This window comes from Gopherus evgoodei, chromosome 3 (assembly GCF_007399415.2).
Source record: "Gopherus evgoodei ecotype Sinaloan lineage chromosome 3, rGopEvg1_v1.p, whole genome shotgun sequence".
Taxonomy (NCBI): domain Eukaryota; kingdom Metazoa; phylum Chordata; order Testudines; family Testudinidae; genus Gopherus; species Gopherus evgoodei.
The window spans coordinates 69,563,951-69,582,484 of record NC_044324.1 but is presented as its reverse complement, the minus strand read 5'-3'; the positions used below and the strand labels follow the sequence as shown (position 1 = coordinate 69,582,484).

At 40.8% G+C, this 18,534-nt stretch overlaps 1 protein-coding gene across 1 annotated transcript in view; it reads right to left on the bottom strand.

Annotated features, from left to right (window-relative positions):
• Positions 1-18,534, bottom strand: part of MYO6 (myosin VI) — a 187,506-nt gene that overhangs the window by 8,410 nt on the left and 160,562 nt on the right. The window contains 5 exon segments of the mRNA XM_030555784.1: positions 1,602-1,737; positions 3,024-3,123; positions 15,155-15,193; positions 15,634-15,663; positions 16,097-16,138. Coding sequence (XP_030411644.1) covers positions 1,602-1,737; positions 3,024-3,123; positions 15,155-15,193; positions 15,634-15,663; positions 16,097-16,138 — 347 coding nt within the window.

The window sequence follows — 18,534 nt, the reverse complement described above, 5'->3', positions numbered from 1 at the left end:
TAAGAAAATGAAGGAAAAAACTATAATGAAAAACTAGAGTTGCTATAAATTTGATTGCTATGTGGTTTATTCACTCAAATACAATACAAATGTGGGTCTCTGGCAGAGAGCCATAAGAGTTGCGCACACACATCCAAAGGTACATTTGTGCTCTTTATGGCACATTCCTCCCATTAACACCAATAGTGTTATATGAAATCTATGAAAATACATCTTTATCATCCATCTAATCTCTTAAAAAGCACAAGTATTCATTCATTCTCATGAGTGCAGTATTTGAAATTTCACATAGTGAACACCATTTCTGAGACCAGCAGGATGAGAGTCACATACCGAAACAGACTGTAAATCAACTGTCATCCCATTTTCACACATTTTAATATTAAAGTTTATTGAACAGAAGTTAACTGTAAAAAGTTAAGATGTTGGTTAAAATGAACCAGCAGGGAACACAAGAAGTTGCTGGACAAACAAAGGTTAAAAAAAATCTTGTCTTCAATATATTTTTATGTCATGCTCATTCTGAAAACAATCATACCACGGAGCAGCCACCCTGTAACATATCCCATCTTAAATTTACAAAGATAATTTTCACTGTTTTTTCCCTCTTTAATTAAAAGCTTTTCTTGTTTAAGAACCTGATTGTTTTTTTATTCTGGTGAGACCCCAGGGGACTGGGTCTGGATCCACCAGGGAATTGGTGGGGAGAAAGGAGGGAAGGGGGAGAGAAAGGTTAATTTTCTCTGTGTCAGGATTACTTTCTCTCTCAGGGAGAGTCTGGGAGGGGGAGAAAGAAGGAGGGGGGAAGGTGAATTTTCCTCTCTGTTTTAAGATTCCTCTCTGATTTAAGAGTTTGAATCACAGTGATCTTCCAGGGTAACCAAGGGAGGGGAAGCCTGGGAGAGGCAACGGTGGGGGAAAGGGTTTACTTTCCTTGTGTTAAGATCCAGAGGGTCTGGGTCTTGGGGGTCCCCAGGCAAGGTTTTGTACCAGGCACTGGAATTCCTGGTTGGTGGCAGCGCTACAGGTTTTAAGCTGGTAATTAAGCTTAGAGGAATTCATGCTGGTACCCCATCTTTTGGAGGCTAAGGTTCAGAGTGGGGAATTATACCATGACAGTTCTCTTCCAACAATGACCTGATTCCTAAATAATCTAAACTTTTGTGTGTGTGTGTTATAGGATGTAGCTGAAGTAGCCTCTAGTAAGGTTTTATGAAGAGTGCTCTTCAGCAGCTAAGCCTTAAGTATCTTTCTGCCCAGTGGTTAAACTTTTAACAAACTGCCAGCACACAAAATACCAAATCTAAAACTATTTCTAATTTATAGCAAACGTGAATTAGTAAATATGATTGTTTAGAAAATAATTATTTTAGTTAACTTATACTGGATCTTATGAGTAACTCTGTATTTTGACTGCAAACTATTTGTCTTAAAATCTGTTTAACAGAGTATTTTACCTACTTTCATACAAATATTTAAACAAAATAACTCTTTTCTTCAACAGAGAAAAATATTTTTTAAAATAATCTGCTTGTTTATTCTATAAACATTTCACTTGAAAATTTTTCCCTATTTATTTAAAAAAAATTAACTTTTCTCACCATAGTCAGTGACTGATTTTGGAGCACGCTGTTCTGTTTCTGTATTACGTTTCTTATTCTTGGATTTCCATGCATGATATACTTTTAGTCGCCTGTGAAACTCTTCTCTGCAAGCTGCCAGTAGTTCAATATCTGTCTCAAAAACAGCAGGGAAGGACAGAGTGCGAAAAATCAGAAGACAACCCTATTTATAAAACATGTTTATATATATTTGTTAAATAATTTTAAAACAAGTTATAACATTACTTGCATTGTAAGAAATACAGTTAATTGAAAGCTTGTAACAAGTGAGAGACAATTCTAAACTGAGCAAAGCAGACAAGTGCTATGAAGGCTTATTATAGCTCTGCACAAGCACCACAATATGGACCTTTGGCATTCCTGATTGCAGCAGTACTGACAGATGTAAGCAGACTAGGCCCTATCTTTAACACTACCCATACATTACTGAGTAATAAATTTGTGTGTGTCAGTCTCTTACATGTGAGTGGGAGTTTGTCAAAGTCACACACGACACTTTTATCAGTTCAGTTGAGGTGGAATGAGCAAGGGAGAAGAGGAGGAATGGCAAGCGACTGGCTTCACATCACACTTGAAAGTGGATCCAAATGCTAGTGAGACCCTCTTCACTGTCCCTCACTCACATATTCTTCTCCTTACTACAGTCTTAGTGTCTTAATCCAAAAAACCTCAAAATTTATAAAGAGAAGTCTCAAATTTAAGGCTAACTCAGTGGTTTAAAAACAAACCTTGAGAATGGATTGATTTCTATCCAAGATATCCGAGGAGGAATGAGGCATCTGACAGATGCATCCATTAGCCTCAAGATAGATATCTTTTCCAAGAAAAAACCAATTGTTCATAATTGACACAGGGTAACAATTATAATACATATAAAGGAATATTACAGATTAGTTCATCTCTTCATGATACTGAAAATATCTAAGTATTATATAGATAAGATGTAGCTTCTGAGAAAATTAAGCAAAGTTACAACGTCAATACGTCTAGATTGCTTTTGAAATTAACTCATTTTTAATTTTGGTGAATGCAAGAAATTACAGTTATAAATTTAGAAGATCATACAAATTCAGGTAAAACACATGCATTTAGTTCCATTTCACTGAAATATAAATTATTTTTAAACAATGTCATTAAAAATTTGTAGCAAGTTACTCCTGACTGAAGTGTATTAATTTCACAGATACAACTATGAGTATAACAGGTAACCTAACAGTATTGGTTTCCTCAAAGGGAAATGGTATATTGCTCTCTCTTTTCGGAAAAAAATCATTCAATTTAAGTTTTTCATCTGAGACTAAATTAGTGAGTTCAAAATTCTGTCCTGGTGAAAGAGGCAATAGATTTATTGTACTATTGGAACACAATCCCCATCAGTCCCAAGCACACACAACTTACCACAGAAGTATTGATTGTATCACGAAGTTCTGCATATTTCCACTTACTAAGATCATGCTTCTTAGTGCCAGCCACAGCTTTTGTGGCTTGAACTGCAGGACCCCTACAGTTATAACAATAATAATAAGGTTCAAGGTACAGAAAGGAAAGGAGAGTGAGAAGAATATTAGTGACAACAGGACATGCAGATTGCACAATCATCTCTGTGCAATACGCATTACATTGAAAAACATTATATGTTCTAAGAGCTGAATGCAAAAAAGATAAGATAAAATTCACCTGATAACTTCCAGCAACATAATATATCTTTATTGTAACATATTGGCATTATTAAAAGAAACTCCAGTAGGAGTATAATTTAAATCCAAAATCGGATTTACCTCAAATATATTCTGTATGTACTTTGTATTCTAAATGTTCAATTTGCTCATTTGCAAGAGATTAAAACAAACTAGAAGTTAATATACAAGTGTGGCTTGCCGAAAGCAAGGCTGTGTGTATTCCACAACTCTTTTTGCAGCACTCTTTAAATATATATTGTTCCCAGAACTACGTATAGTCCTGAGGACATCAATAATAGCGATGCAGAATAAAGGGAGTAAACAACAACAGCAAAGTAAATTTTAAAGTTCCACTAGTAAAACAAGGAGGGGGGAAAAATAAGTAGAAAAGAACAAAACTGAAAAGGAAACACCTTACACTGTCTAAAAGCACCGAGAATAAATAAAATAATCAATGTTTCATCCAAATCTCCCAATGTACTAGAAGAAATAAAATTAATTGTACATTAAAGTAACTTTAAAGTGTCTCACTTATTCACAAAAAATTAGCACTAAGTAACATGGATGGCAAGGTCATGAGACACCACCATTCACGGAACAAAGGCCGAAAGACACAGGACCCCATGGTAATCAATGAAAGTTAGGATTAACTATATCAGGCCCAGACAAGTGATAAAACGACCAAAGTTGATACTTTGATGATTTTTCAAATATATCAGTCTTCACTGTAGTACATTCAAGGCAGACAAATTTAACATCCTATAATATACTACTGTCATTTGATTTCGAGCAGCAATAATACAGATACTACTATCTTTACTTTTCTCTCTTAGCAGTTATGACTGAGGGATGAAAGCACTCTCTACATATCTGTGATTATCCTGTGCATTAACAGTACACAAATTGGGATTGCAGCAACATCATCCCTAATGAATGACAGAACATGCTGAATTGTTGAGAGATTTGAGATAACAGACACATGATTTTGATAGCCTCTATTAAAGCCCAGGAATAAGCTAGGAAGCTGACTAAATTATCTTTCTGAAGGATCCATTCTCCAGGCCAGGTGTTGAGGTTATTACCAGGGTAGCACATCACTAGATATAGGCATATCACTAAAAAAAAAAAATGAGCAGAAGAAACAATACCATATTCTTTTTGTGCAACTTCATATTGAAGTCCCGTCTTTGTATGAGTACAATATCATTAGAATGCAACTAAGTATATGTATATGACTGAGAAATTTTACTTTTCTGTAAAGTTTAGAGTGATATTTAGATAGTCTCATTTTGTTTTTATGAAGTTACACAAGTTCTCCAAACTCTAGAGATTATTACACTTCTAAAAGGACAATATATAATTATAATATGTAATTTATACAAAAATATTAATCATGAAATCTTATTCAGATATAGGTGTTTGGAGAACTTGTGTAACTTCATAAACACACACACACACACACACACACACACACACACACACACACACACTATCTACAGACATTCTATTCAGGATTCCTCCAGTGACATGGGGCATCTAGTTATGATTGTCCTTGGAGCAGACAGAATACTTACATACACAGTCATCAAAGGGACAGAATAAAATCAGCTGATTTATGCAAACATCCTTGTTAACAGCAACTCAAACAACTCCTCACATGTAAATGATTAACTCTGCAATTCCTTACTCTTTAAAACAATCTCAGACCTGTTATGACCATTCTCAGGTGCACTACTGACTTGTAATAACACTCCTCGACTAGAAATATTTTACTATACATCTGACAATTTGAAGTTATATTCTTCACCCACTAAACAATACAAAGTTGAAATACATTTTGAAGACATTTCCTGCCCCTCTATAATTACAAGACATGAACATAAAATGTATATAAAATCTCACCTGTGAAACAAATTACCAAATAGAAGACTACTTTTTAAAATACATTTTAATGCACTGTTAAAAAAAATCAGTAGTATGTCATTAAAGGATTGTTAAATGTAATTTCCACTACATGTCTAACCTTTCTGAACCATTAATTTGACAAATCCTGAGGATTTTCCTTATTTAGCAACATCATCCATCACTCCCAAGAATCCCCTACAGAGTTTAGATCAACAGAAGTAGGCCAAAGGTCTCTGGTCAAACAAGTAATCTTATGATGTTAATCCATTGAATGGCTTAGCCTTTCCATTACAGTACTACTGTGCTGAGATCACCACTCAGTTTTTTTCTACGTGGTTTTAAATAGCAGGGAAGTAGCAAGAACAAGAACACCGCTCTTCATACTAGTTTCTGAGTGGCAGCTGTTTAATTTGTAGAAGGCCCTCTACACCAACATTCCACACAAAGGTGGATTACAAGCTGTCAGGAACAGTATCCCCGATAATGTCATGGCAAACCTGGTGGCTGAACTTTGTAACTTTGTCCTTACCCACAACTATTTCACATTTGGGGACAATATATACCTTCAAGTCAGCGGCACTGCTATGGGTACCTGCATGGCCCCACAGTATGCCAACATTTTTATGGCTGACTTAGAACAATGTTTCCTTAGCTCTCATCCCCTAACGCCCCTACTCTACTTGTGCTACATTGATGACATCATCATCTGGACCAATGGAAAAGCAGCCCTTGAGGAATTCCACCATGACTTCAACAATTTCCATCCCACCATCAACCTCAGCCTGGACCAATCCACACAAGAGACCCAGTTCTTGGACACTACAGTGCTAATAAGGAATGGTCGCATAAACACTAACCTATACCGGAAACCTATTGACTGCTGTACTTAGCTACATGCCTCCAGCTTTCATCCAGACCACATCACACAATCCATTGTCTACAGCCAAGCTCTAAGATACAACCGCATTTGCTCCAATCCCTTAGACAGAGACAAACACCTACAAGATCTCTATCAAGCGTTCTTAAAACTTCAATAACCATCTGCTTATGTGAAGAAACAGATTGGCAGAGCCAGAAGAATATCTAGAAGTCATCTACTCCAGGACAGGCCCAACAAAGAAAGTAACAGAACGCCACTAGCCATCACCTTCAGCCCCCAACTAAAACCTCTCCAGCACATCATCAAGGATCTATCCTGAAGGACGATTCCTTACTCTCACAGATATTGGGAGACAGGCCAGTCCTCAGTTACAGACAGCCCCCCAATCTGGAGCAAATACTCACCAGCAACCACACACCACACAACAAAAACATTAACTCAGGAACCTCTCTCTGCAACACAGCCCGTTGCCAACTCTATCCACATATCTATTCAAGGGACACCATCATAGAACCTAACCACATCAGCCACACCATGAGAGTCTCGTTCACCTGCACATCTACCACTGTGATATATGCCATGTGCAAGCAATGCCCCTCTGCCATGTACATTGGCCAAACCGGACAGTCTTTATGCAAAAGAATAAATGGACACAAATCAGATGTCAAGGAATTATTAACATTCAAAACCAGTCGAAGAACACTTCAACCTCCCTGGTCACTCAAAACAGAGCTAAAAGTTGCAATTCTCCAACAAAAAACCTTCAAAAAACAGACTCCAATTAGAAACTTCGAATTGGAATTAATTTGCAAATGGACACCATTAAATTAGGCTTGAATAAAGACTGGAAGTGGAGGGGTCATTACACAAACTAAAAACTATTTCCCCATGATAATTTCTCCCTACTGTACTCACACTTTTGTCAACGTTTGAAATGGGTCATCCCTGATCATCACTTACAAAGTTTTGTTTCCTCCTGCTGCTAATAGGCCTCCTTTAATGATTAGTCTCATTAGCATTGGTATGGCAAAGCCCATTTTTTCATGGTGTGTGTGTGTGTGTGTGTGTGTGTGTGTGTGCGCGCGCGCACGCGCGTATATATCTTCCTACTATATTTTATACTGCATGCATCCAACGAAGTGGGTTTTAGCCCATGAAGCTTATGCCCAAATAAATGTGTTAGTCTCTAAGGTGCCACAAATACTCCTCATTATTCCAATTCATACTGTTAGTCTTCATACCGTACTCAACAATCCAAATATGGGTATGGATCAAAACCAGAATGGCAGTTGATTATTAATATTCTGTCACAAAAAGGAGGTACTTACCTGTAACCAGTGTTCTTTGAGATGGCTGGTCCCTATCTGTATTCCACATGGATATACATATGTGCACTCATGTGCCTGAGTCCAGAATTTCTTTCAAGCAGCATCTGTTGGCCCACATGGGCTGTAGCTCTCCTTGGCTCCCTAATGAGGACATAATGGGTTGATGCCTGTCCATTTTCCCACTCTTACCACACTATAAGCACTCTACAGCTGTGGGGACAGAGGGTGTGGGTAGTGGAAATCAGACTGGGACCACATATCTCGAAGAACCTCCAGTTCCAGATAAAACCTCTATTTCTTCTCTGGGTGATGGTCCCTATGTGTATTTCCACACACGGAAGATAACAAGCAAATAGTGGGTGCGAGGACGCAGAAGTGATAGCTGTCTTTAGTACTGCTCTCCCCACAGCTGTACGCACAGTTCATAACTGCACCAGGGGATGATGTTACTTGCAAAGAGCTGCAAGTAACTGTCCTACATATATCTCTAGTACGCGTACGTCTCTCAGAGATGCAGCTGAAGTGGCTTGCTCCCGGTAGAATGAGCTTTTACCTCTTGGGGGAGTAGGGGGGAGGGTAGGAGAAGAATGCCAGCTAGTTGGTAACACAGGGTAATACAACCCGAGATCCATTTTAAAAGTCTCTAAGCCGATAGACATTGATTTCTTGATTGCTCTGCAATGGAAACAAATAGTTTTGGTGTCTTTCTAACATCCTTTGTTCTATGTAGATAAAAAGCCAAAGTCCTCCAGGTGTTCAGAAAATGCAGTCTTCTCACCTCTTCCAAGGCATACGGCTTAGGAAAAAATACAGGTGAGTGGATGACCTGATTCATTTGAAACTCAAACTACGGTAGGTATGAATCTCAGGTGGGGTCATAGCAAGATCTTTTCTTTATGGAATGTAGTTTATGGTGGGCCTGCGACACTCTCAGTTCACTGACTCTTCTGGCCAATGCTATAGCTATCAAAAAGGCCACCTTCATGGACAGATGGGTCATAGAGCATGTGGCCAGTGACTCGGAGAGAGTCTTAGGGAGAGTGAGGATAAAGCAAAATTGAGATACCATTGAGGTGCAAACTTCACCAAAGGTGGAAAGGATCTGAGAATCCGCTCCAAAAATCTAGTTGGGACAGGGTGTGTGAAGCACATATGGTTATCCACTGGAGGATGGGACGCACTGCTTGCAGCAAAATGCACCCACAGGGAACTGAATGCAAGATCCAAAGACTTGAGGGTAAGGAGATACTCTAAGATATCAGAAATTCCGATGGAGTCTGAAGACAGAATGTATCAATGACGCTAAGTGGAAAAATGCTTCCATTTAGTTGAGTAACAGCTTCTTGTAGAATATTTTCTACTTTGGTTAAAGATGCATTGGGCCCTTTTAGAACATGAGCATTCTATCACCAACGTCCATCCAACTAAGTTGCAGCCACCTCAGACTGGCGTGTGTCACCTTGTCCATGTTAGACGGTCCAGCAACACGGCGATGTTCATGCACTGAGAGCTTTCTCAGATCCATGAACCAGAACTGTCTCAGCCAGTTGGGTGTGATAAGGCTGACTCGAGCTCTGTCTCAGTGGATCTTCCATACAACCTGTGGTATCAAAGGAAATGGAAGCAAAGCATACTCCAGGAGACCATTCCACAACATTAAGTGGGCATCTTCCAACAAGTCTTTACCAAGGGCTGCTTTAGAGCAGTATGAAGGAAGTTTCCTGTTTGCCTGTGAGGCAAAAAGGTCCCAGGACAGCATTCTCCACTGAGCGAAGATGTCGCTGAAAACTGAATCATGACTCTTCCATTTGAGATTCACAGAAAAAAAGTGTCTGCTCAGGCAGTCCACCAGAGAGCTTTGCACCCTGGTAAGTATGCTGCTGACAGGGTGATGTGATGTCTGATGCACCAGTTCCAGAAAGTTACTGCCTCCATGCACAAAGAGATTTCGTTCTCCTCACTCGTTTATATAAAATACTGTTATCATATTGTCCGACTTTATCAGAACATGTCTGAATTGGAAGAGCAGGTGGAAGGCATGCAGGTCCAACAGACTTCTCTGGGTTCTAGTAAGTTGATATGTATTCCAAACTCCTGGTGGCTTCAGATGTCATTGTGAGGAACGGGAACCCTACCCAAACATTCTCTGGTTTTGACCACTAGACAACAAAGCTAACATCTTGGGCGGATTTGCAACCTATTCATTTAAGGTGCTTCCTCTGGTGAGTATATGGAGAGAAGCTGGCTTGTAGGCATCACAGATGTAGCCTGGAGAACCGTGTCATGTGTGTACACAATGCCATGTGGCCAAGGCGGGCAAGGGCACATTCTTACTGATGTCCTGGGTGTGATGCCAATCTGGTGTATGAGAGTGCTCATGGCCCTGAAACCTTTCAAGGAAGTAGATACGCTTTTGCTGTAATTGAGTCTAACATTCTCCCGGTGAAGTATAGCACCTTGTGGGGGGTCAAAATGGATCTGTGAAACACCTTGGGTGCTATGGCCAGACTGAAGGGAGGACTCTTGGTAATGGTCTTGGTAGAAGAGAAACTCAAGGAACCTCTTGTGGACCAGATGGATATCTATATGAAAATACACATCTTTTATGTCAAGAGTTGCAAAACTATGTGCCATCCTCTAACAAGGGAATTATTGATGCCGAGGAGATCATGAGGAATTTTAGTTTCAAATAACTCGTTTAACTGACACAGATTGAGAATTGGCCTCCTTTCTGCATTCTTGGAGACCAGGAAGTAAGGAGAATAGAATCCCTTTCCATAGTGTTGAGATGAATCCTTTTCTATGGCTCCCCTGAGGAGCAGGGAGTTTCACCTCCTGTTGTAAAATTTCTTGTGAGAGTGGTCCATGAAGAGCAACCAGACAGGACAGTTGTGGAAAGGAGTTATCAGAAACTCAACTAGATAGCCTCCACAGATAATGTCTAATACTCATTATCTGTAGCGAGGGTGCTCCAGTCTTTGACAAACTGGGTAAAGTAGCCCTCCAAACAATCTGAACAGGGGAATGAAAAGGTATCAATAAAGGGGATATCGGTCTTGACAGTCTCATTCAAAAGAAACGCTTCACCTAGGGATTAGAGTACAAATTGGCAGTGGATGTTGCAGAGGCTAGGTCCCTAGGTCTATACACCCTCTGTCTCTTGTGTGGTGGCTCCTGAGGAAGTTGATGATAAAGGCCTGAGGAACTGGTCTTGCCCTATATCACTGTCCATGAGGCTTCCTCTTGTGGTATAAATGCCCCGCAAGTGAAGTGGTTTTTGAGTCTTTGAGGGAGAGGAGACACTTATCCATTTTCTTGTGGAATAGCTGATAGTATCAAAGGAACGATCTTGGACAATACTCCTCAGCTCTCTAGGGAAACCTGAGGATTGCAACCACAAGTCTCTCTTCATGACAGTCACCACAGCATCCCTCTCAATGTGTATCTGCTACATTCACAGTGAGTTGGAGAGAAGTTTTTCCACCAATTGCCCCCATCTACTAAGGCCTGGAAGTGGGATCCATCCTCCACAGGAATCTGTCCTTAAACTTTAGAAATCTAGCATAATTGACAAAATATATTTGGACTGAAGGCCCTAATAATTATCAAGATCTGACCTGGCGGGAGGTGGAAGAGAAGATCTTTTCTTCCCAGCAGGTTGCATCTCTTGTGTTCCTTATCAGATGGGAGTATCTTTGGTGCTGGACCACTCTGTAGCCATATTCACCACAGCTAGTTTGGCCGAAGGTGAAAGAACAAGAACCTCTTCCCCACTTGGATGGGACATTGCAATGCTTCTTGGCCATCTTAGGGGTGGGAGCACAAGAAGCAGAGGTGTGCCAAACTGCCTTTGCTGGGTTCATGATAATTTCATTGACAGGTGTCGCAGCCCTAAGGTCTTTATTCCAACATAGTGTCTGTATGGCCAATTGCCGGTCATCTAACGGTCACACTGGTACTGTGTGCAACACCGTGGTGCGGTGTGCAACCTTAGAGTGCCGTGTGCATTTTTCCCGCTCTTTTTCCTGTTCACCTAGGGGTCAGGCTAGTGTCATGTGCAGTCTCCTTCTCTTCTGCCTGGTAACCCAGAGGTCAGGTTAGTGCTGTGTGCATAACATCAGCGTGCCGTGGGCAAAGAGGCCCAATCTGACCAATCATAGTTCAGTTCAAACGGTCAGATTAGGGTTGTGTGCAAAACTATGCTAGTGTGCTGGGTGCAGCTTCTAGCAGCTTCTAGTGGGCCGTGTGCAAATCCTATCTGCGTAGGGGCAACAGCTCGAAACCTGGAGGGCGTAGGAGCTAGGGACCAAGTCAGATCCTGACAAGTGTAAAAAGGGCCTTTGAATAAAACCATGCCTCGTGCCAGGATCAGCAGGAGTATCCACGTACTGACTGAAGGACCTGATCAACCCTTCGGCCAGGGGTCTCCTCCGGATATAGCCAGCTCGGGACGTGTCGTTTATTGCTTTTTCAACGTTACCTTCTACGGATTCGGTATGCTTCTGACGTCTGTTCTGCTGGTCAGCTGCGCCTGGAATATGGTACTTGCTTTCTAATTTTCCTTTCTGTGCTTTGCTTAGCCTCTTCTCCTGTCCCCTCTCTTGATTTGGTACGGAACTGCATATATTGTTATCTAATGTGAAGTTGTGTATATATGGTATGTAAGAACTGAGTTGTTGTAATAACTGCTATTGAAGTTAATTGGTGGTGTTTAATAGTAGTACTTGGTTAGCATGCACACAGTTTATTTTATTTGGTTGTATTCGTTTACCTTTTTCTAAAGAGCAGTTAATTTTGAATCATTTGGTTCCTTGTTGATAAATGTAAATAGATTGCTTCAGGTTGTGTAAAGGTTTCTTGTTCCAATAGTATTGTTAGTTGGTAAACGTGCTCCTCCCCAGCCCAAGTTGTGATTTTCTCCCTGTTGTTAAATGGCCACGTGGTGTTTTGAAGTTTACATTTTTCTGGTATTAATTTTCCTCTCTCAATTAAAAAAATTCACCGAACCTGCATTAGGGACAGACAACAGGGAGGGCCATTCTACAGGGACTGGAGGGCCGCAGAATGTTTAGTAAGCTGTGTTGAGGCTACTGAATTTCTCCAGCTGGATCTCTAGCACTGCTGCTACACTATGCATGAGCTCTTGGTACTGTTGGAGTGAGCACCTCATCCAGTGACACTGAACAGATTGCTCCCAGAACCATTGGATCTGGCTCGCCATCCTCCTTTGAATATGCCAGTGGGGCTGGTTGTGTAGGGCCAGGCAATGGCAAGTAGGACTCATGCATAGATCCTAAGTGTCTGGGGGTAGGACCCCCACGATCTGCAAAACTGCCAATAGGATGGATCCACTAGAGGAGGGGGACCCCATAGCACAGGGTAGCTCCTGCCCCTTGGCCAACCACGTTGGTTTGGAGGCCTGAATCCTGATTCTTCTAGGACCTGTGTCCAGGGCCACCTCTTCTCCATGCCGCAGAGACTCCTGATGGCTTGTGCTTGTAGGCTGGCAGATGAATAGGGTGACAATTCTATCTCCTTGCAATAGATTCCTCCATCAGTGTAACATCTTGGAATATGGATGGACACAATCGAAATGGTAAATGTGGATGGGGGGGAGAGCAAAAGATGTCCTCCAGGGAGACACACATCTTTGATCATCTTGGAGCCTCTCTGGTCACGTGGGTGGTTGGCTTCCTCCAGGGCCGCACTGCTATTGGTAATGTCTTGTTTCCCAAAAGTAGATCGAAGCACCAGGAGCTATCTACCATGTGTCTTCACCACTAGAGCCAGTGTTGGAAGCATGGATCCATACCCTTGTGTGCCCTCTTGACTTGTCAAGAAGATTTAAGGGGCTGAAGAGTTGAGCACCCATGCGTGTTGGCTCTCCTGAGAGCTCAGGGATGGATCTTTTCTTTTCAGACCATAAATATTGTCCCTTATGTCTATGAGAATGTCCCTTACTCTCCTGGAAGCCTTCTCTTTAGGTTACAGACTTAGCCTCTCTTCCTCAACCCATGCTCAGAGGTACATTGCCTGCTTGTTGAGGCTGATGTAGAGTTTGTGTGTGGGGGGGGTCCACAGCCCAGATCCGATTGGGGCTTCATTGCCTTCTCCATGAGGTGTTTCTGAGTCTCAGTTCCCAACCCTCACAAGTTCTGTGGGGGAAAGTGTGGCAGATGCTGCACTTAGCAGAAATGTAAGCCTCACCCAGGCAGTAGAAACAGCATTGATGTTCTTTGCTCACAGTAAAGGGAATAAGGGCAGGAAACAGTTTTTTGAACTCCCAGAGACTGGGCAGAATCCCAGACTTCTGGGGGGAAATGTTCCCAGGCGAGGGAAATAATGCTATCTAATTATCTAGCTATATTATAAAAACTACAACAATTAACTATACATAATTCACAAAGGAATGACACACACCACATGGTGGTAAGAAGGATCTGGAGAGGCACTGGTCTGCACCATCCTTTATGCTATCAGTTGGGAGCACAAAGATTTATGAAACATATGCAAGTCAATGGACACTGCTTAAAAGCAATTCCAAACTCAAGTGCGTATCTTATGTGTGGAATAAATATAGGTCCATCGCTCAAAGAACCACCAAAAGTTTCTAAACATTTGAATTTAACAAGTTACCAATCACACTAGTGGTACACTAACATACTAGGTTATGGACTGAACTTAAAAACTATGCTCCTACCACTTTTGGCCAAAATTCTTGTGATGCTTTCTGGAAGCTAAAGGCATGTTAACTCCAGTGACTCAGCTCAGTTCTTACGTAGTTACTCTACAAGCCCCTTACTTATGTTCCCCCAGCAATTTCAATTGGATGTACTAATCTTCCTTTTCTCCTATTCAAAAATATTGCATGTAATTTTTTTTTTGCAAACATAAGCATCTGCTGTGTTCAATACTTTCAGCACTACAATTAAGAAATGCCACAACAAACATACTAATATCTTAAGATCATATACCCACAGCATAATATCTTGTTTTCTGAAGGAGTTTACTTTTAAAATGTAAAGGAAGTAAGATTTCATGTGAACTTCAGACAGCATGCTTCTGTCCTTGAGGTTACCAAAGACACCTTTCAGTCAGCAACTCAATAAAACAGAATTTTATTTAGAATATAAAACTGCTACATTATTATACCAAGATTGCTGAACAGACACCATCTGGCATTTTGTGTTTCAGTGCTTCAGAGAGTACTTTTTCTAGGGTTGTAACAACAAAGTAAATCTCAAATTTTCATTTTGTTTGAATGGAATTATGTCCTGGATTAATTTCTTATTAAAAAGCTACTTACGGTTACATAAACATAACCTTTATGTCCTATTAACACTATCTTGAACTTGTCACATGCTGCCTGAAAATTTTGGAAATTTGTCAGTGTCATCTCTGATACAGTGGAAGAAGAATGCTCTTCGAAGCTTTTCCTTATCTATTGAAATTATTCAAACGAAACCTTAAGGTGCAATTTACTGATAATTTCTTTCTGAGCATGTTTATGCAATTAAATAAATGTCATAGCAAAATAATTAAAGAAAGAAATCAGATAATGATTTTGAACTAGGAAGCATACTGGATACAGCAATTTAATCCAAAAGAAAAATGTTGATTTATTTCATTGAGCAATTAAATATGGAATTCCATATTTATATTTATAGCATCATCCCATTTCAGTTATGATTTCATTTAATTGAGTGATTAAATTAATTTTGGACGGTATATTCACCCCACCTAGATAAAACGTCTGACATTTCTTTGACCATTTGTTCCCTATAAGAAAATTGATAAGTGTACATAAGAAAAGTGTTATATTCAAATATTAATAAGGTCTGTTATGACTGATGGTATATTATGTCTAAGATAAAACTAATGCATGAGCAATAAACTTCAACCAAAATGTTGATTTATATTGTGGTAACTCCTTCTGAATGTTTGCCTCTTTCATATGGACTAGTTAAAATTCTTGGTATTTGCTACATACTGAATCTATGTACACTATTTAATTAACTTTAAACATTTCTTAGATATAAGCAAAGTATAAGGTAGGAAGTATTAAAATTGATTATCAAAGGTCAAGGTTATAACAATGCTTACTATTATAGGGGAATGGATAAATAATAAAAAAGACCATTACAAGAATTTTCTTCTAATAAGAGAATTACTATAATTAAGAAAATAGTGCAAAACTCAGTGAAAATAAAGTGTCATACGCAGTCATTTGAGGCCTTGTTCCATTGACTCTGCAAACAAAAGATATTTAGGTTAGTCGTGGCAATTTCCTAATTAGCTTTCTAATAATCTGAAATGTCAAGAGGACAATCAGTTCAATTTTTTCCCACTCTCCCATCCTCCTATGATTATCATCTAATGATTTTATTTGATCTAGGGCTCAGCATTATGAAGCCTTTTTTTCTTCTTTAATCTTCTGAATTTATTGATCAGAGTAACACAATTAGAAAAGTGAAATAAAATAATTCAGAAAATCCTTACTCCATTTATAGATAGCCTTCCCACTTCACCATGGCTATGTTATTACTCTCACATATAACTGGAATTTACTTATTTGCACATAATCAAACTGATTTCATCTTTCTGAATCACAAGACTCAGACATGCAACAGATGCACTTATGTGAGGTTGAGCATACTACAAAAAAAAGGGAACTATTCTTACTTAGCAACTACTGGAACAGGCTGAATAATTTCACCATCCAATCTGTGAAAAGACACTTAGAATTGAAATGGTTTGTCATAATATAGACCCACATGTCCTGAATGTACACAAATAAAGTATCAACAGTAATCCATATTGCATACATCCTTATGTACAGTAACAGATAATACACATTTAGATTTCTCTCCAGAAACTATGTAATGAAATAACATTCAAAAGTGACAGACTAGCCAAAATTTAAAAGGGTTAGTGCAGGCCTGCACAACATGCGGCCCGCGGATGCTCACTGTGCGGCCCGCGTGGGCGGAATCAAAGGGCTCTGGGCTGCCTGCAGCTGCGCGGAGTCCAGAGCCCTTAAATCCCAGCCGCGGCCGGGATTCATAGAGCTCTGGGCTACCCACAGCAGGGGAGCCCAGAGCCCTTTTAATTCCAGGTGCGGTCAGGGTTCAAAGGGCTCTGGGCTGCCTGCAGCGATTCCCGGCTGCAGCTGAGATTTAAAGGGCTCAGGGCTCCCCGCTGCCACCAGCAGCCCCAAGCCCTTTGAATCCGGCGGCGGCTCAGATTTAAAGGACTCAGGGCTCCCCGTGGCTGCAGGCAGCCAGAGCCCTTTGAATCCCGGCCGTGGCTCCAGTGGATGGGCTGGGGCTGGATTTAAAGGGTTCGGGCTCCCCTCAGTGGCAGGAGCTCTGGGCTCTTTAAATCCCTGCCCCAGACCTGCAAAGTTCCGGGTTCCTCCAGCCGCCGGAGCCCCGGGCCCTTTAATTTGCCCCTGAGGGCTCCCAGCCACCTCTTCAGCTGGAAGCCGCTGGTTGATTTAAAATCAAGTATCACCTCCCCACCCCCAACCTTCCTTTTGGCCCACAGCTGTTTTGGTGGGGCGGCGCTGGGGAAGGAGGGTTTGTTTCTGCAGGGCTGGACGGTGCTGGGGCGGGGTGTTTCTGGGGGGTCGGGGGGTTTCAGCCCTCAGCTGTTTTCTTTGGAGTAATGTGGCCCTTGCCGCTTTACGAGTTGTGCAGGTCTGAGTTAGTGTGTATTTTAGTACCAGATACTGTAACCAAGCCAGTAAATGTCAATAGAATAAGAAAACAAAATGGCAATATATTCATTCACTTAACCTGGAAAGTCAAACAGATCAAACACAGAGTATGAATACCACTGAATACAAATTGAGGCTGTTTACAGAAGGGACATGCTACAAATTGATTTTTTTTTTCTAAAAAACAGCATGATAGGGCAGATCACACTAGTCACTACTTATGCTCCTTAGAAACAGAACGTACTAATTGTATTGTCACATGGCTTTTGGCTAAAAAAAGCTCCTAGTGCTTAAGTACTCCAAAAGGAGTATAGTACGATGAAAAAAATAGTTTTGCTCATGTTACGAGCAAAAGTAAAACAAAAATGTTTGTGGAAATGCTATGCAAAGCACTGGAGAGGCAGTGAGGCTGAAATGAGTTCAGTATACTTAGTATGTTTTGCAACAATAGGGTTGACATGGGGTGGGGGAGGGGAGAGAAGGCAATGCAAGTTACAACAAGTAAGCCTGTGCATGTTGGAATGTGCCGTTCGTCTGCCCCCAAGGAAGACACAAAGGTATAAGGGTCTGCTAAAATTTTAACAAATACCACTGAGCAAGAATGTTCAGCAGTGATTTTCACTGCTTACTTTGTTATGTTTAGTTCCCACCTCTCCAAATCTCAAAGGATTTTTTTCTCTCTGAGCACTATTTCCATGCAATGCTTCAAATTTCAAACCTCTCCCTGCAGCCAATGTGACTAAAATGTCTTGTGAGGATTGTGTGTAAAAGGGATTAAAAAAAAATAATAATAATAAATGAATCTTGCTGAACTCAACAGTTTTATCCAGGGGCTCTCAAACTGCAGGTCACAACCCCACCTTATTGGGGTCGCCAAGGCTGATGTTAGACTTGCTGGGGCCCAAGGCTGAAGCCCCACTATCCAGGGCTGAAGCCAAAGCCCAAGCCCCACTGCCCAGGGCGGTGGAGCTCAGGTGGCAGGGGTCAGGTGGACTCGGTCTTTGGTCCCCGCTCCTGGGGTAGTGAAGTAATTTTTATTTTCAGAAGGGGGTCACGGTGCAATGAAGTTTGAGAACTGCTGATTCAGACTGAACAAAATTTCCACAAAACTTTTCCAAGCAAGTTTCCTAGGTGCCTATACACAAGCAGTTAGAAATTAAATTAGTTTGCTTATGCCTCAAAGAAAGTTATAACGAGGGCAAACTGGTTTCTTCACTGCATTTACAGCTGAAAATTTAAGAAAGGATTTACACTGATGGAAAACAAGATGGACATTTTTGTAAAGTGTTGTCAAAGCTTCCCATTCAAAAGTATTTGGGTTTTTAAGTGTGGTTGCACTCACTTATTTCCTGAGCCTAGAGGGTGTTGTGCTCCCAACCCTCACCATGTGCATGTGCGCATG